The 24,154-nt window shown below is 32.3% G+C and overlaps 3 protein-coding genes across 4 annotated transcripts; 2 read left to right on the top strand and 1 right to left on the bottom strand.

Annotated features, from left to right (window-relative positions):
* Positions 1–3,813: 3,813 nt before the first annotated feature.
* Positions 3,814–8,728, top strand: LOC123884801 (serine/threonine-protein kinase BSK3-like). Of its 2 annotated transcripts, none has more exons than XM_045934017.1 (11): positions 3,814–4,127; positions 4,846–5,040; positions 5,129–5,349; positions 5,798–5,933; positions 6,133–6,266; positions 6,343–6,448; positions 6,881–6,966; positions 7,105–7,293; positions 7,665–7,817; positions 7,919–8,032; positions 8,294–8,728. In XM_045934017.1, the coding sequence occupies exons 2-11, from the start codon at positions 4,959–4,961 to the stop codon at positions 8,546–8,548; spliced, it is 1,476 nt and encodes a 491-aa protein (XP_045789973.1). In that variant the 5' UTR covers positions 3,814–4,127; positions 4,846–4,958; the 3' UTR covers positions 8,549–8,728. The 2 variants fall into 2 exon arrangements, with proteins under 2 accessions (XP_045789973.1, XP_045789974.1); XM_045934018.1 differs by having other exon boundaries at positions 3,814–4,076.
* A 602-nt stretch (positions 8,729–9,330) lies between these two features.
* LOC123884798 lies at positions 9,331–13,838 on the bottom strand. Its single transcript, XM_045934015.1, has 2 exons — positions 13,641–13,838; positions 9,331–9,767 (listed from the first exon to the last, which is right to left on the bottom strand). Exons 1-2 carry the CDS (start codon positions 13,761–13,763, stop codon positions 9,651–9,653), a joined length of 240 nt encoding a protein of 79 aa, XP_045789971.1. The 5' UTR covers positions 13,764–13,838; the 3' UTR covers positions 9,331–9,650.
* A 5,990-nt stretch (positions 13,839–19,828) lies between these two features.
* LOC123885723 (UPF0187 protein At3g61320, chloroplastic) lies at positions 19,829–24,136 on the top strand. Its single transcript, XM_045935038.1, has 4 exons — positions 19,829–20,650; positions 22,622–22,789; positions 23,335–23,541; positions 23,689–24,136. The coding sequence occupies exons 1-4, from the start codon at positions 19,949–19,951 to the stop codon at positions 23,863–23,865; spliced, it is 1,254 nt and encodes a 417-aa protein (XP_045790994.1). The 5' UTR covers positions 19,829–19,948; the 3' UTR covers positions 23,866–24,136.
* The last annotated feature ends 18 nt before the right edge of the window (positions 24,137–24,154 follow it).

Genomic DNA, 24,154 nt, shown 5'->3' on the forward strand with positions numbered 1-24,154 from the left:
TATATATGCAAAATTAACTGAAAATTTAAACTACCATGGCTCTCTTTGGGAAGACACGTAAGCTAGGTTATAACTTATAAGCTTATTTGGATAAAAAAGTTCTGCTTGGTAACAATTTTTTAAAAAGAGCTTATAGCTTATTTTACTAACTTATAGCTTATTTTTCAAATGCAAGTAGCTTATGAGCTTATAGCTTATCATTTGTTCTTTAAATTTTACCCCTACCATCTTATTACTTTTAAAAAATTAAATATTAATTAAACATATTTTTTTTATGTCATTTTATATTTATAAGCTAGTTCAACCGCTAATTTTTTCAAATACTACAAACTCAATCAGCTAATTTATTCGCTATAAATTAAAAGCTAGCTTATAAACTATTCACTATACGCTCATCTCTGATTAACTTATCTTGTGCTTTTGTTAAAAAATTCTATGTTTAGTGTTATTTAATTTAAACAATATAAAATAATAATATTTTTATTTCATTCCAATTTTGGTATTCCAAATAACAGGTGTCTATTTAGATTATGTATCATAAAATTTTTATGGCAAATCCAGCATATATCCCTGTATAAGAAAAGTATGACAACTGTAATAACATAGTTGGATTTGTTGAGAACACAATAAGCAGTCAACCATTTAGAAACAATTAATTGAGCATGACAAACTTTATTAGAATTGCTAAACGCACAATCATTTTGTGTTTTCCCTAAAGCAAGACATGCTACAAATAAAAATGTTGCATAAGCATCATTATGTGGAAATGGGAGAATGGATTCCCTCTAGTGGTCCAGTTGCATCACAGCCATCTATGTTATTTTTAATAAATTAAAATTGTATTTCTTCCGTTCCAAAACATAAGCAAAAGTCAGTCAATAAAAGCGAATATATTTGGTTCAAATCTTTAATCAAATACATCAAGTTTCTTTGACTCATTTTTGCTTATATTTTGAGACGGATTGAGTAAATGTAATCAAAATGAAAGGTTCAAATTGCACTAGACATAAAGTCTGCGCGAGAGGATGAGCTCTCGAGGGTGCTTTATTATCAACAAGTATATATAATATTAAAAAAAGACCTATTAGTATATATACTTCTCCGTCCCATAAACAAAAATATTTTCACATTTATTAAGAAATCTAAAATATGATAATTTGAAGTATGAATTTTTATGTTTTTGATGAAATAAGTTGTATGAGAAAAAATTATCCATAGCGATTGGTTGCCATACTATGCTAAACAAAGTACTAAATTTTACTGTTCTTCATATTTAATCTGAATCCTCCAAAACAATTAGCGGCGGATATTACATTATTAATTATTATTTTTCTTCATATTTTTCGTTTTCAATGTGTCAATTCTTTTTGTTTAGTACTGTTTTTTCTTTAAACTACAAAATTTAAAATATTTATTGTCAAAAGAGTACACTATATGACTTTTGTTAGAAGTCTCACATGGGGATATGACATAGATAATTTTTATAAAAGTAGTGCAAATCTCAACTCTTAAGCTAGTTTTTGTGGTTGAGTACATGTCTCCCAAATTCTGATATGGTATCAGAGCATATCCTAGATCTATTTGTTGTTTATTCTGGAGACCTCCCATATTTGGACCACCCGTTGTTGTTGATTTCACGTTCCAGCTTGTTCAGTCCTGGACGTGAAAGGTGTGCTAGAAGTCCCACATTGGCTAGAGATATGACATAAATAGCCTTTATAAGGGTAGTGAAAACCTCAACTTAGCTTTTGTGGTTGGGTATATGCCTCCTAAATTCTGATAACTTTTTTTTATATATAGCAACAAATTTAATTCATTTCATTTAACAATTCTAGCCACTTATTCACCTTAAGGGTGAAATTTCTATCCATCATACTACTTTACTAAAAAAAATAAGAATGAATCCAAACAGTCAATAATAAGTTGATTCAAGTTGTAAGAGTTTTGGTCATCTTAAATATGTGATCAGGGCTTCAATTTTTGGTTCATGTATATATAGAAAATTCGGTTGAAAGATGATAGAATCTGCATTGTGTGATAAAACTTGTAGGGTTGAATATTAATTTTAAATGAATTCATCTTGTAATACCGACCTAGATTAAGAGCGAGTTACGTAAAACAATATATTTATGTACACTCGTGTGAAAATGACTTGCACAATAAATTTGATATCAATGTTCAGTTTTAGTGGCAAAAACTCGTGAGGACAATTCTTAAACAGATTTTATTTATATTATGACCGAACTCTGAATTTCAGGGACCCATTTTTTTGAAAATCAGAAGATTAATACAAAAAGAAAAACTTTAAATTGGAATCAATTTTCAAAGAAAAAATAATTATACTTAAAAACATCCAAACATATTATTAAAATAACAAATAGTAGTTGTATGAGATATGATTTAAATATCTTCTAACTTAAACATATATCATAAGCTCAATGGTAATCGTAAGATGGGGTGGAATGAGTGGCTCAACTCGTTGAGCTAAAAGTTAAAAAGTTGGCGGTTGAGTTCATGTTCTAGCAAAGAGAAAAACCTAACATAACAATTAAAACATTGGCCCAAATTCGATTCCTGGTAAAACCAATTTAGTAATTGTACAATTCTCTCCTTTATTTATGCATTTTTCTTAAAAGTGTGTGAAATAGTCAAATAGATCATTTAAAATGAGACGGAGGGAGTACCAAAAATTAAAGTTATTCTAAAATGCCAAATAAATTTAAGGAGAATGTTAACTTGTGCCCTTAAGGCACATGTTAAGGAAAAGCAAAAATAGAAATTATTAAATGCTAATTTGTGTATTTTGACTTTTGAAGCATTAAATTTCTTGTATCATTAAATGTTGAATTTCTATTTTGGTATATCTTAACATGTGTCCTAAGGGCACATGTTAACAAGACCCTAAATTTAAAGCTTCATAGGGCTTGTTTTGGTTTTTCCATCATCCAATCCACAACAAATCGAATGAAACCCGGCGAAAAAGAAGTGAACACTTTGCTGCCGAGGAATTTTTCATACTCGAAAGAAAAATGAAGCTTCATGGTTGTTTTTCTTCAAACCCCAATCGGCTCTCGCCCGCCGCTTTTCTAAGTTGGCAATCAGAAATGACATTTCAACAACAATTTTATTGTCTATTTTTTTGTTTACAACAAAGTTAAAAATCGAACATAAAATCTTTAGTATACTATTTAAATCTTTCACCACTTGAGCTAATATAATAACTTACAATTTTGTTGTCTATATATATATAATATAGAAGTTTGTCTTTTATTAGTTGCAACTTAAATATGAATATATGTACCAAAAAAAAAAATGAATATGAAAATTTATCGATAGGCTATGTGTAAATATTTTTGCTGAGGTTCGTAGTTAATTGGTGGATTTTTTATTTTAATCTTAAAACTTCAATTTTAGTTACAATTCATATTTTTTCCAACAATTCATCTATAATTTGATCTTATAGTTTTAGTCAAGTATAATCTTATTAAATAAATGTGTCTTATCTAAATTTACGTTGATGTTATGAGTTTTTCTTTTTCTTTGACTAATTATATAATGAATCTTTAAAACAATAAAGAAAATCCAAAATTAATATTGAAAAATAATAATAAAATAAAAAATAGCAGGCAAAAATGTGTTGTGCCAACAAATCATTAATAAAAAAATCACAAAAATCAAAATAACATTAAGATTTAAGATTACAGATCTTTGAATCTACATACTCATAACATGCACTCATGACATGTCGGTAATAATTGATTTTATTTCCATTTTTTATAATTAAAAAACAAAAAAATATCCAAAAAATAAAATGTTAGAAAAACCCAAAAGCATGCTCTATCATTCATCACCCTTTTCACATTCTTCTTCTTCTTCTTCTTCTTCTTCTTCTTCTTCTTCTCACACAGATCTTCACTTTCTCTCTCTCTTTTCAATTCATTTTCTAATAACAATCTCTTTCTGGGTTTTGCTTCAATCGTTCAAAAGATTCAATCTTTACATAAATTTCAACCAAATTTCTTCTTCTGTTGAAAATGTGGATCTTGTAATAAAAAATACATTTTTATCAGTTTCAGGTTGTTCCACTTTTTCCTTTTTCATTGGATAAGTTTAGAAGAAATTTAAAGGTGAATTATCTTTTTGGGTTGTTGAAAAAGTTGTTACTTTACATATAACATTCTACTTTGAAATGAAAAAAATTAAGACTTTAAAGTAAATAAGTTGACTTTGAAAAACAGAAAAATTTCAAGAAAAATGAAAACATAGATTAATGTTGTTAATATGCTAGTAGGTAGGATATGATATTTGAAGTTATAAATCTTCAACATGTGTGTTTGTTTATGATGTTTTACTTTTGAATATTTTGAGGAATGCAAGTTAGTACTACATCTTTAAGTTTAATGTTGTTTAGCTTTAAATGTTAAGATGCTAGTTGTTAGGTTGTCATAACTCATAAGTAAGGAGCATCTAAATAAGGGTTGTTTTTGGTATTAGTTTTTGTTGTGAAAACATGAGATCAACTAAAAAAGTACTTTTAGATTCTTTTTGTTTTTATTGATTGTTAAAAAAAAAATTCAGCTACTTTTTTCTTATATTAGATTCTTGATGTTGATGAGTAGTAGTAATAACATTTGAGAATTAAGTGTAAAATTGATTATTATTGTATGAGTACTAATCAAAGACTATGTTGATATGTAGTTTGCATTAGGATCAAAATTATTAGTTCTAGCTTAGTGTAGCTTACCATTTTATAGCTTTACTTAGACAAAGATTTTGAAGTGATTAAGCATTTAAGCTTGTAGTTTTGACTCAAACATGTTACTGATACTAGATTTTTGTAACCAGTTATTAGAGCCAATATGAAGGTATTGTTTGTCGGTTCATAAGGTTGATAAAGGCACATCATTGAAAGTGGAAGAGATTTTCGAAACTTCTGAGTTTGATTTTAGTACGTTGAGATGGGGATTCAGTGCTCGAGATTTCTTCCGTGTTGTGTGACTTCACAAGTTAAAGCTTCTGTTCTTGAAACTCCGGATGCTGGTAGGTTGACTCATATTCTAGTGATTTATAATATGTTCTTGGTATTTGATAAGGAATTTTGATGTGTTTATTTTAATATTTGTTCTAGAAAATGATGATAGAAGTGAGGTTAGTAACTGGCCTACATTCCGTGAATTTACACTTGATCAACTTAAGAATGCGACGTCTGGTTTTGCTGTCGAGAATATTGTATCTGAGCATGGAGAGAAAGCTCCGAATGTTGTTTATAAAGGGAAGCTAGAGAATCAAATGAGAATTGCTGTTAAACGGTTTAATAGAAATGCTTGGCCTGACACTCGCCAGTTTTTGGTAACTGTTCCTTCTTCCTCCATCATTTATTCAACCGCACTCTTATGTTTATGGCCTGTTTGGATAAACAACGTAATCAAGCGCTTATAGTATAAACATTTGTATACGCTATTTCTTTAACTGAAGATAACATAAATTTAAATTGTTCTCTTATAAGCTATAAGTTGTTTTCATTAACTATCATGGAGAGCTTATGGAAATAAGCTGAAAAAGGCTTATGGACATGTCATAAGCTGAAAAAAGCTTATGGACATGTCATAAGCTGTTTCCATAAGCTTTCTTAAATAGTCTCACACTTGCTTATGCCGGTAGAGAAGCTCATATAAGTCAATCAAACAGGTCTTTTAAGTCCTTTTAGGCAGTCGTTTCATCTAGATAGGACACCTTCCTTTCCCACTTTTTTTGGCTTTCAATTGATCAAAATAGTAATTTTCCTTCACAACCGCAGGAGGAAGCAAGAGCCGTTGGTCAGCTACGTAACCAAAGATTGGCAAACTTACTAGGTTGTTGTTGTGAAGGAGATGAGAGGTTGCTTGTTGCAGAATATATGCCAAATGAAACACTTGCTAAACACCTTTTCCATTGTAAGTGCTCCTTCCATTCATATACTTTTATCCTTTTATTCGTGATTCACAATGTCGCGCTGTCACTTCAATGACTTGTTCTCTACAATATATTGTCATGATTATGTTGTTAAAGTGATGCTTTATATACGTCAATCAGACTTTGAGGTTATGTGGTGTGAAATATTGTGTTCATGATGTAATCATGTCTCTAATTCAGGGGAATCGCAACCTATGAAATGGGCGATGCGACTAAGGGTTGTTCTACATCTTGCACAAGCTCTAGAATACTGCACAGGCAAAGGGCGTGCTCTCTATCACGACCTCAATGCATATAGAGTTCTCTTTGATGAGGTGAGTTTTTGTGTCTACCTTTTTATATTCATCTAAATAATTAGAATGATATAAAAATGTGTTAGAATTTTTTCAGGATGGTAATCCTAGGCTTTCTACTTTTGGACTTATGAAAAATAGCCGGGATGGGAAAAGTTATAGCACAAATTTGGCATTTACCCCTCCTGAATATCTCAGAACTGGTATGCCATATGTTATCACTATTGTTTGTTTTGTTTTTCTAACATATGTTATGCAATTTGTCACCTGTTTGGATTAACTTATCTGAGTTTACCTACTGACATAAATGCTTGTGAGACTGTTTGGGAAACTTATGGAAACAACTTATGATATGTTTATAAGCTGCTTTCAGCTTATTTCCAAAAGCTTTCTAGGATAGCTTTTGAAAATAACTTATACGGAGTAGCTTATATGAAAACAATTTGATTTGATTTTATATTATATTTTATTATAGAAATAACTTATACATGAGCACTTATTCTATAGGCACTTAATTAAGGTTTTTATCCAAACAAGGCCTTATTCTATTTTAAAATCTGTATTTCTTTTTAAAATTTTCATTCATATTTGTAAGATTTGAGCAACACGTGATTTCTTGTATATATTTTCTGTAGGGAGAGTGACACCCGAAAGTGTAATTTATAGCTTCGGCACTCTTTTGCTTGACCTTCTCAGTGGAAAGCATATCCCCCCGAGTCATGTAAGTCATTCTTGTAGGGCACAAAGTTGACACTTAAAAGCAATACATTTTATATTATATATAAACTTGATTGCATGTTTCAACTTTTTGGTGAGCTGTAAACTTGTGCATATCTAATTGTTAGGAAACTTGGTGCAGGCCCTCGATTTGATCCGGGACAGAAATATTCAGATGCTGACAGATTCTTGTTTGGAGGGACAGTTTTCTGACAATGATGGAACTGAGCTGGTACGCTTGGCATCTCGATGTTTACAATATGAACCTAGAGAAAGGCCTAATCCAAAATCATTGGTGTCTGCTTTGGCTCCTCTTCAGAAAGAAACTGAGGTTGGCAGATTTATTTATTATTTATTATTATTATGATGATGATGATGACGATGATGTAGTAAGGTTAAAAAATCCTGTTTCGTGTCAGATGACTTGTGTAACACACTTCAGGTTGAAGGCATGTTTGGTATCTGATACATGTTGGTGTTGGAAACCGACACAACATCGACACATGTGGTTACATTTAGTCACTTCTATTTTTCTAAATTACTACCGGTGTCTAAGTGTCAGTGTCATGTCCAGTGTCATGTCCGGTTTCGTGTCGATGTCAGTACTTCATAGATGATGACAATATATTGTAGTTAATCAATTATGGAAGTGAAAACTTGATTCTCTTCGCTGAAAATTTATTGATACTCGTTTATTTCTAGGTTCCTTCACACGTGTTGATGGGTATCCCAAATAGCACAAGTTTTGCTACACTGTCTCCACTAGGTGAAGCATGTTCAAGAAAGGACTTAACTGCCATACATGAAGTTCTGGACAATCTTGGTTATAAAGATGATGAAGGAGTGGCAAATGAGGTTCTATATCTAAATCATATTATAATAAATTTCTACATAACTTCCAATTTATTTTTTTTGCGCAGATTGTAACTTACGTATTCTCTTTTCTGATATTGCAGTTATCATTCCAGATGTGGACTGATCAAATGCAGGACACGTTAAATTGCAAGAAAAAAGGGGATGCCGCTTTCCGACAGAAAGATTTCAGAGAAGCGATTGAGTGCTATACACAGGTAGAGTTCTTGTGCTGATAAGTTGGATTTTAATCTAAATTTGGCTTAAAAAGACATGTCATAAGTTATTTTATTTATTAAGCTCTCTACTGGCGCTTTAGTTTGAAGATAAGTTCAAATCAGTTCTAAATAATCTCTTTCTAACAAAGCCACATATTATTTGAATCTAAGTCAAGTCTATTGATTTAGCTTCTATTTAGCCGTTGTGTTCACCATTAGATTTAGTTTCTAATAATGAGAGCTCATTGTGTATAAATGCAGTTCATCGATGTCGGAACAATGGTTTCTCCAACAGTCTATGCACGACGCAGTTTGTGTTATCTCATTAGCGACATGGCTCAAGAAGCACTTAATGACGCAATGCAAGCACAAGTTATTTCGCCAGTATGGCACATTGCATCTTATCTTCAATCAGTTTCCCTTGCAACAGTTGGAATGGAGAATGAAGCACAAGCAGCACTTAAAGACGGCACAACACTCGAATCAAAGCGGAATGCAACTTCGAAACAAAAGTGAAGACTTTGTACAGAGACAAATACTTGTTGCTGATTTTGTCTTGGATGATGATAATTACCATCACAACATTTGATTATAAATTGCATCTAATAGATACACCCCCCCTCCTTAAAGAAGTCGAATGTTCGTTATTTTTTTTTTTTTGAAGACTTTTCCTTAAAGAAACTATGATTGGATGAATGTTTTGTTGGCAACACCCCTTCCCCCTTTTTGTTGGGTTGGCTAGGATGTTCATTTTAGCTCTATGATTTTACTTGATTGATTGAGCATGAATAAAAAAATTTGTTTTTATAAAAGGTTAAAAAATGTAAAGAGTGAAATGTATCTTGTTTTGGAATGTCAAGGAAGGGTTGCCTTTTCTCATGTGCAAATCATTTCCCATATATGTTGTGCAGATTCGGCTACTCTAAAGTGAGTGATTCACTTTAAAATGTAAAATAAGTAATATCAACCGTTCAATCACTTTAGAGTGTAAAATAAGTAATATTAACTATTAATTACAAATTAAGACTAAATTCATGTTGTGCTATGATAGTTGTAAGCATGCATCTCTAGTTATAAGGTAGAATTTGCCAAAATAAATCCTCGTCTATTTATATTAAATTTAAGGGAGTCATCAGAGTGGCTTAGGGAGTATGGGATAAAGGAGTTGGGAGTAATTCACCCAAAAAAAAGTTGTATAGAAAGATGATTCGGTGACTAGAGTGGAGTGCTAAGGAAGATCAATTACATTTTCACCGAATCATCTTTCTATACATTTTCATAACTCACAAATCCAGATATAAAAGGAAAAAAAACCCATTTTTTTTGTCCCAAATTATAAGGGGAAAACCTTGTCAATTACATTTTCATAACTCACAAATCCAGATATAAAAGGAAAACACAAAGGGAAGAGAAACAAACAACATGGAGGAAGATATTCAAATACATGATTTAAGAGGAAAAAAAGGGAGGTTAGGGGAAATGGGATGCACCCTAAAACATGAGTACAAATCCTCGGCCCGTAGTCAATCGAACATTAGATTGAAAACATTTACGGAGTTCACATGGCTAAAAGAAAACTTTTACTCAGAATAATATTCATTTACATGATACCATGAAGTTATGGATGATCCTTGTTACTGTCCAATTTCTCTATGTGCTTTTCTTGAGATTCTGTTTTTGATCCAAAAATATATTCTTTCACAGTGTTCTGTGCTGAAAGTAGCTGCTTTTTAATCTGCAAATAAAGAAATTAGACCATTAGATTTCTGCTAGATGATATGAAAATATCTACGGTTTGGGATAGCGGAGTGCAGGATGACCGGTATATGATATATTTGGGAATTATTATGGTTGATGATACTAATAACACATAATTGTTGAAAAATAAAACAAATTACTCAAAATTCATGAAATATTCATAAATGGAAATAAAAGTCACAAGCAAAACATGGTTGTAAATACCAACAAAATTCAAGGAAACAAACAACTTAAGCCTCTAAAGTTAAAGTAACTAAATATTAAAACTCGGATAAAAGTTCTCATCAATCAACAACATCATTGAGATCTAAACAAAACAGAGACAAAAGAAGTCAAAACCAAAATCAGAAACAGAGAAACCAGAGCAGAAGCAGCGAAGATGATGCTGGGCACAAGGGTTTTAGCGAAGAGAAGAAGAACAGAAGCAGCAATTCGCAGGAGAAGCAGAGAAGGAGCCGTCCACATGAGAGAAGAGAAAGGGTTCAGAATAGAGGTTAGGTTGTCTATTTGCTTCGTCTTCTTTGCGCCTCTGTTGTGCCACAATCTGTATGATCTGTTCTGCGAAATCATGCCACGAATGTGGCTGGATCATTTCCGAACACCTCCTACCATTTCAGGAATGGACCTTTGAGGCTTTTTCCAATTTATATGTGATATGATTTCTCGTAAACGGCCACCACTCATTTCTAAGCCGCGCCGCCTCCGCGAGAGGGGCACTATTTCCCGCTAATGGCAACATAGAGTAATGCTAAGATCACACCCTTTAACACAATCTTTTAAACACACCCACACATTTGAAGCCACGTCATCTCATTCTTTTATTCTTGTTCATGGTTACCGGTTTCTATTTATTTGGTCTTACCATTTATTTTATATTTTTATTTTTATTTAAATTAACTTTTCATCTTCTCTTCTGTACTTACCCTCCCAATCCCATCAAAATTGTTTCTTCTGGAAAGTTTCTTCGCCGATCAGTGCACTTTATGTCAATTTATCACAAGAGAAACAAGATTATCTACTGTCGTAATAACAATAATATCAATATACTGGAGTTTGCTTACACCCTTTAAGCATAAAAAATGTAAAGAATAACACACTAATAAAAAAACAGGATAACAACAAAGGCAACAATTGATTCACAATAACCAGAAAAAAGTGGAGCAAACAAATCTGAACTCCCAACAAATAGGATAGAGATCACGAAAGAAAAAAAAAAGCATATAGCTTTGACAAAACGATGGATATATAATTGACTGCAATAACTCGCGACGGATACAGAGTTAGTGGCCGATTACCAAGCGCAAGATGAATCAGATCGGAAAAACCATGGAGCTTGTGGAGATGGGGATAATGTCAAAGTTAAATTAAAAAAATTGTGTCTCTCAACTTGCACAGCCGGTTACTAGGTAAAAGTAAAATAAAATGAGGGGACGTGGCTTCACATCTATGGGTGTGTTTAAAAGGGTGTGTTAAAGGGTGTGACCCTAGCATGAACTAAATGTTCGGTCCAAGGCATGAACTAGGGATATGACCAAAGTAGTCCTTACAAGGTTGGGACAATCCTAAACCATTAATCTAAATTTTGGGTTTGAGGTAGGTCTAACCTGAATTCTAAGTAGTCCATTGAATGTTACTTTAGAAATTAGAACCTTTCAATGGACATCCTGAATACTACCAATGAAGAGATTTTAGAACCTTTCTAATGGCAAAGGATACATATTTGTTGGCATTTGCAATGCCTCAGGTTATGACTTATAATTCAATAAGGAAGCTCCTAATTATAGCCATATGTTATGCCTCAAGTGATTTTCCAGACAAAAATGCAAGTCCAAGAAGCCTACTATGGTCCATTTCTCTAGATCTAATTTTCTTTTTTACAAAAGAGAAACTAATGCAAATGCAGTCATATCACAATATACAAAAACATTAAAAAAATTGATCTGTTGACATTTTAAACGAGAAAATAGAATCAGTTTTCTAAGGGCATGAAACCCTCATGAGTCATTTCCAAATGGTATAAAAGAAAACAAACAGAAAACACAAATAATTCTAAAAACACAGCCATCGTTGGAGAAAAGTTTCTCTGATAATTGTCAACTCTACGATACATGATATGAATATTGCACTTAATGCCTTTAACATCTTAGCAAAGTGCAAACACAATTTCCATACTTCACATAGCATGCCATCAGTGCTCGAAAAGTCACTTTTTCCAAACGATCTATAGTTTTTCAAAAGCTTTCGACTTCTTACAAGAGTTACAGAAAAGTTAATGTGCTTGTGCACACAATTCTTATTTCCTAAAGCAACTTGACTAAGCTAGAATGAAATCTGATTCTGACTAACCTGAGAGGAAAAACACGTAAACAGGCAGATCGATTGGGTGGTGGGACTGCAGGACAAAGTTTTCAGTTTGAGACAGTCTTAGTTCGGCGGGATCAGATTGGGTTAAACAAATCAGTCGGAACTCAACCCGACCGAAACAATAATAATTGTTGCATTGCGACATTGTTTCTTAAGGAAAGGTAGGGTTGGGTCAAAGGGTTAAAAGTTTTAGAAACCCTAACACTATCGCCCGTTCCATGTACCATTAGAAACCCTTTAAAGTTTGATTTTTCCATTATGATCGAGATGCCTTTCATTATATTAGCCCTAAACCATTCATTCATAAGGATCTAAATAGGTGAAGCTTAAACATTGAGTTTTTACAAGAGGCGAGAAGCCTTGTGAGACTGCTCTGTTTGGCAAGAAATAGTGGATAGTTGATAAGGTAGCTTATAGCGAATAGCTTATAAGCTAACTTATTACGGATGAGCTAGATGATTGAATTTGTAATGTTTGGTAAAATTAACAGTTGAACTTAGCTTATAAATATGAAATGACATAAAAAAAATATTTAGCCTCTGTTTGACAATGCCAAATTTTGAGCTTATGGCTTATAAATTATAAATTCATATGACAAAAAAGACTCATTTGGTACCTTCTTTTTCTCACGAGCTTATAGCTTAAAGCTTAGCTTATCACTTTTTCTCTCAAATTTACCCCTATAATCTTACATAAAAAAATTAAATATTAATTAAACATATTTTTTCATGTCAATTCATATCTAGCGAAACCACTAATTTTATCAAACACTACAAATTCAATCAATTAGCTTATAAGTTCATCTGTTGTAAGCTAACTTATAAGCTATCCACTATTTTTTGCCAAACAAAATGTTTTTTTCAAGATGAAAGGGGTAAAATTGAGAGAAGCAATGATAAGTTATTCACTTATTTGAATTAGTTTATCAAAATAAGCTATAAATTCGTGTAAAAATGACAGTTACCAAACAAGTACTTTTTAATCATATGAGCTTATAGGGCATCTTAGGGCATCTTTTTGGGTCGGGTTGATGGTCTGGTGATTGTGGAGTGTGTACTAGGTGGTGTCTGTTTTTAGCTTTTTCATTGGTTTTCCGCTTATATACGGCGCCTTTGTTTTGTAGTTCCGTTTTTCCGGCCTCTGTTCGTCTTGTGCAGAGACCGGTTATTATTAATAAAAAATTTGCCGTTCAAAAAAAAAAAAATCATATGAGCTTATAAGCTATAAGCTCAAAAATGTGTCTTGTGAAATAAGCAATAAACCTACTTTAACCCCAAAATGATTCACCATTACAATTTGTTTCAATAAAAACCTTTAAAATACCCTTAATCAGAAAATTCGTCAAAAAAAACCTATGTTGAGTCAACAACATAACCCTCCGATTTGAAACTAACATTCATGAATAATAAGAACTATTCCAATTTCTAAATGATAGTATAAGTAACTAGAAACAGAAAACCCACATAGAAAAGAGGGAAACACTTACAGGGTCAAGAGCATTGGGTCTGGGGCCATAATCAGCGGTTAAGAGAAAATAAGAAGCAGTAATAGTTGCGACAATGGTTAATCTTTTCAGAAGCTTCTCGGTTTTTGGCTTGATTAAACTCATCCTTGATTCATTGATTGATAATCCTGCACTGCACAATAACTTCTGATTTATTGTAGGTTGGTTGGTTCTATGCACTCTCCTTATTTTTATTTTAATGAGAAATTCTCTATTTTCTTAAAAAGTTGTCAAAATAACATTTATCTAAATATTAGCCAAAAATTTCTCAAAAAAAAGAAATTATTAGCCAAAAAATATTCAATTATTTATTCATTAAAATTGATAGTGTGATTTAGAAACAAATACAAACTAGTTTAGGGTTATAGACTTTTATCAATATTTGAATTTGTCACTATATTAATGTAGAAAATTTATTTAAAATTAAATATTTAAAAATTTGTTATATAATATTATTAAAATATAAATAGAATTATTGTGTTAATTAGTATTTCTTGTAAATTTATTTATTCAATTTTTGATGTTTCAGTGACAAATAATGGTCCCGTGTATATTTTTAATCAAAAATTAGAAAATTTATTAGAAAAGTTTAAGGTAATTTAGTAAGTTGGATACTAATTAACTTTATTATATTATTATTAATAGTTAGTATTAAACTTTTTTTTGTAGAGTAATATTGTTTATGTTTTTTTTTTATGAAAATATTGTTTATGTTTTTTTTATAGAGTGTTGTTTTTTTTATATTCCTATTTTTTATAGGACTAAACTTATGTACAGTGCTTTAGACACAGTTTTTACTGTGCTAGATACAAGGAGGTGGTTATTATTATTAAAAAACAGTTTTCCTTTATTTTTTTTAAATTAAAAAATGTAAATAACTAACTTTTTGTGAGAGGCACAGTAAAAACTGCACCTAAAGAAAAGTATATAAGTTTTGTCCTTTTTTATATTCTTTCTATATTTTTTTTATTGAATTAACTTTCTATTATTTTTTTTATTTTTTTTCTTCTATTTTTTTGTATAGATTGTTCTGTTTTTTTTTTTCTATCTATAATCTGTTTTGTTCCTATTTTTAAGCATATATGATCTTTCTATATTTTTTTAATATTTTTTTAGTAAAATTACAATGAAGGATATATAACTTGCAGTGTGGTTAAAAATAATAAGGATAAATTAGTAAGTTTGGTGGTTATCGATTTTAATATATTAGTAATAGACTACTTTATCGTTAGTTGGTTGTGATTGACGCTAGATTTGATATGGAGGACTACGATTTATCTCCACAACTGCGATCGGGAGGGGTTCGAACCACTTGATGTCTAAACTGACACTCTATTTACACTGATTTTTGGTAAATGGGAGCTAGTTTAAATTAATTGCTTAAATGGGTGCATGCTTTGTGCATTGTATTTGAGAAAGTTATTAGTGTTCATCGTTTGAATAAACATTTATTATGTTTGAAAGCATTAAGGGTCTGTTTGGTTCGGGGGTTTTGGAGGGGAGGTGAGGGGAGGAGAGGTAATATTTTAATTTTTTTGTGTTTGGTTCAATTTTTAGGAGGGGATATGAGGGGAGGGGAGGTAAGCAGAATCCCTTCTAAACTCAATTTTCGCTTCCCCCCAAATTGGGGGGATTTGGAGGGGAGGGGAGGGAAGCTTTTTTAAAGTTTATTAAACTGACAAAATTATCCTCAATATATTTTAGAATTCCAATATTATTCTTATTACCATTTTTATTATTAGGTCTTTGTTGTGTGTATTGCCTATACTCCTTGAGAGAACGTCAAAAATCCCCATCTCTGTCAATGTTCCAGGTCTCTCTTTAGATTGCTTCATTCCCCCCGCCGATTTGAAGACAGGTTCTATTAGTGAAGCTTGTGAACTTCCTCATGATGAAAGGGGAAAGAACTCACTTGCAGTACATCGAACCAAAGTTGTTGCACTGGAGAAATCACAAGATTGCAGCATTGAGAAGATGATATGGAAGATGGAAATCTAATGATGACAGTAGGATCAATTCAAGGCAATTGTTCATAGCAGTCACTAGTTTTTGACTACTAACGTTTAGATTTTAGAGTAGGGGTTTCAATTGGTTATTTACATGTGGAAGTTTGTTTATGCCTCTATATATAATCTGTAAATAGAGCGTAAAAATTCACAGGTGTTATGCAGACCTGAGTGAATATTTATACTCGATGCAGATTCCAACAAAGGAGTTGGAGCTTGTTTTTCCATTTCGTGTATGTGATATTTCTTTTCTTTGAAAAATATGTGTTATTTATTTTGATGTAATAATAAAGAGATATTAGTTTTAAAAATATGAGTGTTATAAGATATTAAGGGTAAAAAAGTAAATTGCTTTTAAAATACCTCCCCTCCCCTTGTGAACCAAACATATATTTAATTAAAATATCTCACCTCCCCTCCTCTCCCCTCTTTTGAACCAAACACATATGTAATTAAAAAATTTCCCTCCCCTCCCCTCCCCTCCCCTCCCCTCTATAAAAATACCTCACCTCCCCTCCCTCTATTTTGAACCAAACAGACCCTAAATATAAGAAAACTTGGAAAGATTGAAATGCAAATTTAAAGGAAAAGAACAAGTTCATTCGAATGAATGAACCATTTAAATGCTGAACTGTAAATCGATGTAAAAAGATTTACTAGAAATGATAAATTGCATTGAATTGTAAAAGTTTACAAATGAGAATGATTCACAGATTCATACATTCTTCCATTTACACTATTTTTCTCGAACGCATGGATACTTTGAGTTTGTAAGGTTTTCTCCATGTGAATTAATTGTGACCATGATTTCGACTAAAAAACAAGTATATATAGTTACAAGAGAAATAACTGCTAATAACGTCCCTATACTAAGCTTCTGACGCGCCTGTCTTGCCACATATTCCTTGCATTTGAATTGCTTTTTTCAAACGACATACTGCATTAGTCGAAATCGAACCAGAATCAGGAATAAATGGTTAAATATTCTAAGTCCAATAAGTATAAGATTATGTTTTCGAGTAATTTATGTTTGAACTCGAGAAACATCAAATTCAAGGCAAGACTTAAATGAAATATGAGAATTCCAGACAATGTTTTCTCTCTTGCCTTCTCATCTACAATAAGAGGGTTCATGAACCTCTTAAAAGAATCATTAAAGAGATAATTACTCTTGTGGATACTCTATATTAGACTAATCAATGCTTTTGTTTTGGACTTGTGAATACTTTCCATTCGTAATGCTCCTCATTTACCTCATTAGATTAATTTTTTTCAATTTTAATCAACAAAGTATAACTTCAAAGATTGTTAGCAATTTTAAAATAACTATTATATATAGTAAATAAATTATACATGAGACAAATTATGTTATTGGTTCATTGAACTCATAACAATCTCAAAATAACTATCATATATACTAAATAAATCATACATCGGAAAAATTATGCTACTTATTAATAGAACTCGTAACAATCTTAAAGGTAAAAATCATATATACTAAATAAATCATACTTTAAAAAGCACTTTTTTCAATTGTAATTAACAAAGTGCAACTTCTAGAAATATCGGCGTAACGTTACGACCCGTGCATTAGCACGAGTCTATTACTAGTTGTGCATTAAATGCACTTGATCGAAAACTTGAGATAACACACCCGAACTAGTTTAGACGGTCCAGTGGGCCAGATACTAGTGATGGAAAAAAAATTGTGTGAGTTTAACTCAATTGGTAGGAATATCACATTTTATATTCAGAAGTTGGGTTCGAACTTCGAACATTTTACTTATTTACTTTAAAGTTGAAATTCTAGTCATTAGAATACTTGACCAAAAAAGGGAAGCAAATACAAATTCAACATCATTAAAACCGACACCACAATGATATTTGTGAAAATTGTTCCTGAATGGGCCAAAGCTCATATCAACAACCAAATTATCAAAGTCCCAATCCATTACAACATCGGCGGATTCGTAGTCACTTATGTAGCACATTTGTACTCTTGTACTCTCACCATAGCGAATTGGGTCCTCCAACAATTCTGGACTATTAGATTGATCTCAACGACTCTCCACCATATTTCTCACATACAGTTACAATGGACTCGTACTATTTAAGCCGAGCGTAAACCATGTTCACGCCAATGTACGATTCATTCATATACGCTTTTATTCTACCTTGATTTTATACTGACTTGAGCGTCAAAGTGCTAACATATATTTTACGGATATACATTTGCTATCGTAGACTACCACATTGTGAACCTATCTCTACCGTATCAAAACCTCCCAGAAACAAATAGCATCACCGAAGTTATTATTTCTATCTTAACCATTTATTTTAATATGATCTACATGAGCACCATTTATGAAAACCAAAGGGGAACAGGGAACTATTATAATTTGTGATTTAAATCAATGGTGCTGCAACCTCCTTGGGTGTCACTTAGAATGTTTCAGGCATTTGTTGGTACTTTTCCATTTTTATTATTGGTCACGAGGTTATGTTGGCGCATGTATTTTGCACTAGTTTGATATAGTGTTCTCTTTTTAATGAGTGTCGCATAATTTGCCAGCAAAAATTAACTTAATTGATAAAAAGTTGACTCATACTCTATAAAAATATGAGTTTAATTTTCGTTGCTAGCATGATAATCTCTTTGATATGTGATTTACCTTTATAGGGATTAAACTTTACGATCGTGTAATTTTAGTCCTCTACCTTGTTTGAGAGATTTTGACCTTGCTTTCTTCGTTTATAATTTAGAAGTTCCTTTCCAATTAACTCTCTTATTTGCACTTAGTAGATATTTTGACCTTGTTTTGACCTTGCTTTCTTAGTAGATATTTTTTATTTACTATGATTATTGGCATACCAGTGTTACACTTTTGTATCTAGATTTCATCCATCATTGCAAAAATAACTTTATTCAATACGTATTTGACACTCGGTATCTCTTCAAGATGTATTTGACGTTAAATATCTTTTACCAATGAAATTCAAACACTGTTTTTTTACATTGTTAAGAGTTTAATATCTCTTATTTTAAATTCGATTTTTGTTTATACTCACTCCAATCTAGTATATACTCCCTCCGGTCCTTTTTATAAGGAACAATTTGGAAAAAAATTTTGGTCCTTTTTATAAGAAACAATCATTAAATTTATTCTTACAATTCCATTTTTACCCTTATTAAATTGTATCCATTTCAAAGTTATGCATTAATTAGAGTGATATATTCCCTAAGGATAAATTAATACACCAAGGTTAGTTTTGGAATAGATTGTAAAATTTTAGAATTTTTATTAAGAAAGATAAGGTTTCTTGGTATGTGTGTTTTTTCCAAATTGTTCTTTATAATAAGGATCGGAGGGATTATTATATAAGCAAAAGTTGACTTTTTACTCTTACATGATACTACTTTATAAGTCACACTGTTTTGTTGACTCATCGACATGTTTTTTTGACATTTTACTCCTATCAGTATCATACACCACCACCACACCAAAGTAGTATCTATCTTTCTCTTCTCAAATATCTCTATTTTTGGGTGGAATTTGTGAGGCATATCTGAAACGTGTAAAAGCATGCTTCACAAACAAACACTTACTAATTTTTCTAAAGAAAACATTTAAAATAAAAATTGCTAACTAATAATTCCAAAACACTAGTTAAAGAATAAAAAAGTAATTTTTGAATTGAAAATATTTTTTTATTTTTATTTTTATGATAATTGAAAATATCTTTTTATATTTTAAAAGAAAAATTGCTATACATTGCTCCGGAACATTAATTAAGGATATTAATTAATAATATATAAATTTTATCTTTTAATTTGTGCATTAAATGCTCTCAAGATGTAAAAAGTTATCTTCTTATCTTCCTGATCAGTTGACGGCACCGTCAACTGATACTGATAAGGAAGAGAAGAAGCTCTAAGGAGTAGTTCAATAACTAATTTTACCCAACACTATAAAATTCAATCAGCTAACTTATCACTATAAGCTAAAAACTAACTTATCAACTATACGCTATTTTTAATCGAACCTAAAATAGTAGTAGTATGTTAGAGAATCTAAGCCCCATTATAAATAAAAAAATAAATTAATTAGAGAATCTAAACCCCATTGTAAATTAAAAAAAATAAAAATAAAAATAAACTAACCCAACTACCACACCAACCAATTTTTAACCAACTCCCTCACTCTCTTCTTCTCCCTCCACCATTAACTACCATTTTTACATCACTCTCATGCTCTCTTCTTCTTCTTCTTCTTCTTCTTCTCAATGTACCATCCCATTCCCAATAACCACCAAATCAAACCAACCACAACAACAACCCTAATTTCCCAATTCATCCCAAAATGTCACACTCAACAACTCCTCTACCAACTCAAACCCTTCAAACCCAAAACCCTAACAACAACAACAACAACAACATGCTCCTATTCTTCTCCTCCACCACCACCACCACCACCCTCCCCAATCAAAACCCTAATCTCAATCCTCCGTACAATCCCCGATTGGGCAGACCAAAACCAAGAACGCGGTATGCAAAAAAACCGCACTCTCTACAATCACACTAATTGGGTTCAACATCGTAGCTCTCTCCGTCACGTGCGTCACTTCTTCTCTAGTCTCTCCTCACGTGTCATTCTTTCTTTAGTCCCTCCTGTTCTTTTCTTCACTTCTTTCGCCGCCGTCATCGCCGCTTATAACACCGCCGTACTTCTCGACTTCTTCCCGGAGTTTTTTCCTGTGCTTAGAGCTTCTTCTCTTCCTTATCAGTTAACGGCGCCGGCGCTTGCGCTTTTGCTTGTTTTTAGAACGGAGGCTTCTTATTCTAGATTTGTTGAAGGGAAGAAAGCTTGGACTAGTGTTATTTCTGCTGCTCATGATTTTGCTAGACTTGTTATGTCTGTTCAATCTGATTTTCATCTCAAGAACGCGCTTTTGAATTATATAATCGCTTTTCCTCTTGTGCTTAAGGTTGTTGTTATACTTACTTACTTACTTACTTACACTTTCACATTGTCATTGATTTTCTATTAACCATAGATATATATATATTTTTGAAGGAAAAATAATTGCATTTAGTTTTTATAAGCTATGATGAAACACTAGTATAGACTACATGGCACTAATATATCTAGATTTGAGATAATCTGATAATACTATTTTTGAATGTAATCACATATGTCTGTGTCTTGTCCGGACACTAGACACGCCTTCAATCTAAAGTGTTGATGTTATGTAGGTTATAAGAAGTGTTTTAATTTGTGGTTGTGGCTGCGTTACGATCTTTGATGTATTACGAAAATTTGCAATCACTTATGAGTTTAAACCACCCAATTGCATTATAGTGGCAAGGATATAAAAAACATTAGTGTTGTGGCCTAAATTGTTGTAACTACAGACCTTATTTTTGTTTCATAAGTGAAGTAAAGTCTTGTAGCCAAGAAGCTAATTCAACTTAGGTGTAAGTTGTGGATAGTTGGGTTGCTAGTTGTTTGTGGTAGAAATAGTTATAAGCTATGATGAAACACTAATATAGGCTACATGACACTGTATATCTATCTAGACTCAGGATAATGGAAATGATTGAATGTAACCACAACTGAAGTGTTGATGATGTTTTGTATGTTATAAGCAATGTTTTAATTTGAGATTGCGGTTGTGTGTTATGATCTTTAATGTATTGCGAAAAATTGCAGTCACTTATGTGAACTTAATCCCAATTGCATGGTTATATAAAACATCGATGTTGTGGCCCGAATTGTTGTAACTAAAGACCTTATTTTTGTTTCATAAGTGAAGTAAAGTCTTGTAACCTAGAAGCTAATGCAACTTGGGTGTAAGTTGTGGTTGGTTGGAGTTGCTAGTTGTTTGTGGTCGAAATAGTTAAATGGTTATTGGGTGTTCCTCAATTTTTTTTTAATGATAGAGTGTTTAAGTTGTTGAGGTTTAGAATGTTGGTTACTTTAAGTACAGAAAAGTTCAGTGGTTGTTGGGATTCCATTAGTTTTGGATTTTTTTTCATAAATGATTTTGAAGGGTGTTTGAAAGGTTTTTTTTTCTTTCATTTCCCTCAAAGTGTGAAGGGTTGAGCTTTTAGTTGCTTAAGGTTAAACTAGTTCTATGTTTGTTGGCTTTTCATGTTATTTTTCTACTAAAAAATGATAATGTTGAAGTTGTTCTGTTCTGGGTTAGAACGTTGGTTACTTAAGGGCAGAATTGTTCAATGGTTGTTGGAATTTCATCAAGTGTTTCTTATTTTTATTTTTGTGTAATAATTTTGAAAGGTGTTTGTAAGGTTTTGTTCAAGTTGTGGGGTAGCATTTTGGGTTGGTAGTCGGAATTGATAATGAAACTGTGAACATTTGAATGTAGTGACATGCTGTCTAGGGTTGGTTTTAGTTGCTGAAGGTCAGACTAGTCCTATGGTTGTTGTGTTCTGCTCAATTTCGATTTTTCGTAAATGATAATGCTATTGAAGTGTATAAGATAAGCAAGGTTCTCTATGGTCTGAAACAAGCTACCCAAACTAATTTATCATGGTATCAAAGTCTGGTTAAGGATAACAATGTCAGAATTGGACCTAGAACCCGCACTAGGCGTGTAGGTGGGTATTGAAGTTGTATTGGACTTCCAAATTGCTAAGGTTCCTAGGCAGTTCGGTATATATATGTGCTTCGGCATCCTCATCCTCTAAGTTAGCTTTTGGGAATGAGGTTCATGCTCATTTAACAATTGAAAGGGCTTTATTATGTGTATTCAAGTTGTCTATGTGTATGGTTGAGTTTTTAGTTGCTCAAGGTCAGACTAAGTTCCATGTTCATTGGGTGTCCCTTTGTTTTTTTTTTAAGGTTTTGTTCTATTTGTTTAGAGTACATTTTTTGGGTTGGTAGTTCTAGTTGTAGTTGATGGGTCAAACTAACCATTTGAATAATTTGAATGCAGTGTCACGTGTTGTATGGTTCAGACATTGCGAGAGATCTTCAAAATTTGCTAGAAGTAGATGATATAGCATTGATCATGAATTCGAAACATCGACCTCGCTGCATTATTGAGTTTATATCGCAGAGTATTCGGCTACTAAAATTGGAGGATTCTAGAAGAAATGTCCTGGTAAGCACACTGTTAGAAATAATATAAAACCATTGATATGGCTCTATCCTAACACCTTAAGGTTTTGGGATAATCGGTTATTTGACATGGTATCAGAGCCTCTATGACTAAGTGGTCTAGAGTTCGATCCCCGCTCCCCTCACTTTCTAATTAAAAGGTGGAATTTAAGCATATGGTAGGTGGGCCTATGCATTATCCACGCTTCAAGCCCAAGTGGGCTCTTGCGTGAGGGGGCGTGTTAGAAATAATATAAAACCATTGATATGGCTCTATCCTAACACCTTAAGGTTTTGGGATAATCGGTTATTTGACACACACATGTTGGAATTGTTGAACTTTAGTACGTATTGAATTCATGTAACATTGTAGTATAAAACAAAAAAGAATTTAGGTAAAATTATTTTTGAAAACACGCAAGTGCCAGAAATGCAAATTTGTAATTCCTTGGTAATTAGGTTGAGAAGTGTTCGATGCAAATCTATTGATATAAAACTTCACTCTATTAATTCTTTGTTTTCAAAACATTTTCCCTAATTGTGGCACAGGAATCAAAGATCACTTGTTTCCATGAAGGAATTGGCTTATGTGAACAGCTTATGGGTATTCCCATTCCGTTATCATATACTCGCTTGACTTCAAGGTTTCTTGTCCTATGGCATCTGACGCTCCCTATCATACTTTGGGATGATTGTCATTGGGTTGTGGTTCCTGCTACCTTTATTAGCGCTGCATCTTTGTTCTGCATTGAAGAAGTATGTTCCTCACCTTACTTCAGTCCTAGACTATTTGAATATATCAAATTGAACTCATATAGAAGTGATTGATTGATAGATTCTTAAATGCAACTCCGATTTTTGGCTAAAAAGCTAATTGAAAAATGTGAAAAATGATTGTTGTAGGTTGGAGTTCTTATAGAGGATCCATTTCCGATGCTTGCACTTAATGATCTCTGCCAGAAGGCCCAGAAAGACATTGAAGAAGCAATTGCAACCGAAAATGTGATTCATGCGCACCTTGTTGCAAAGCGAAACTACCACTCTAAAGAGCATTCACCAAATGGCTGGCCTAACTCCTAAAAGGAAGAGAATTTTGCTTTGGATGTCTTCTACTTTTGCTTATGAGGTGGCTCTGTATGTTGTACTTGTTTGGAATTATATCATGTAATTAATCATGATCATTGTGCTACACTTGCACTAGCTTGACAATTTCTTTAGGAAATTGCCTCAAATACATCAGGATTGCTTTAGGACTATATTCTGCTAATGTAGTGGGTGTGTATATATCACAAATCCATAATCATGTAAATATAAACATCAATTCAGATATTCATTTTGATGGTTTTATCGATGTACATTTAGTTTGAAC

This window comes from Trifolium pratense, linkage group LG5 (assembly GCF_020283565.1).
Source record: "Trifolium pratense cultivar HEN17-A07 linkage group LG5, ARS_RC_1.1, whole genome shotgun sequence".
Taxonomy (NCBI): Eukaryota; Viridiplantae; Streptophyta; class Magnoliopsida; order Fabales; family Fabaceae; genus Trifolium; species Trifolium pratense.

What these genes read in the sequence shown, in the direction of transcription:
- LOC123884801 (XM_045934017.1), top strand. Translation starts at nt 4,959, where the DNA reads ATGGGGATTCAGTGCTCGAGATTTCTTCCGTGTTGTGTGACTTCACAA. An exon ending in ATAGAGTTCTCTTTGATGAG is followed by an intron (nt 6,267 to 6,342) that starts GTGAGTTTTTGT and finishes GAATTTTTTCAG; the next exon opens with GATGGTAATCCTAGGCTTTC. An exon ending in CGATTGAGTGCTATACACAG is followed by an intron (nt 8,033 to 8,293) that starts GTAGAGTTCTTG and finishes GTATAAATGCAG; the next exon opens with TTCATCGATGTCGGAACAAT.
- LOC123884798 (XM_045934015.1), bottom strand. Translation starts at nt 13,763, where the DNA reads ATGAGTTTAATCAAGCCAAAAACCGAGAAGCTTCTGAAAAGATTAACC. An exon ending in GACCCAATGCTCTTGACCCT is followed by an intron (nt 9,768 to 13,640) that starts GTAAGTGTTTCC and finishes CTTTATTTGCAG; the next exon opens with ATTAAAAAGCAGCTACTTTC.
- LOC123885723 (XM_045935038.1), top strand. Translation starts at nt 19,949, where the DNA reads ATGTACCATCCCATTCCCAATAACCACCAAATCAAACCAACCACAACA. An exon ending in CTTTTCCTCTTGTGCTTAAG is followed by an intron (nt 20,651 to 22,621) that starts GTTGTTGTTATA and finishes ATTTGAATGCAG; the next exon opens with TGTCACGTGTTGTATGGTTC. An exon ending in ATTCTAGAAGAAATGTCCTG is followed by an intron (nt 22,790 to 23,334) that starts GTAAGCACACTG and finishes ATTGTGGCACAG; the next exon opens with GAATCAAAGATCACTTGTTT.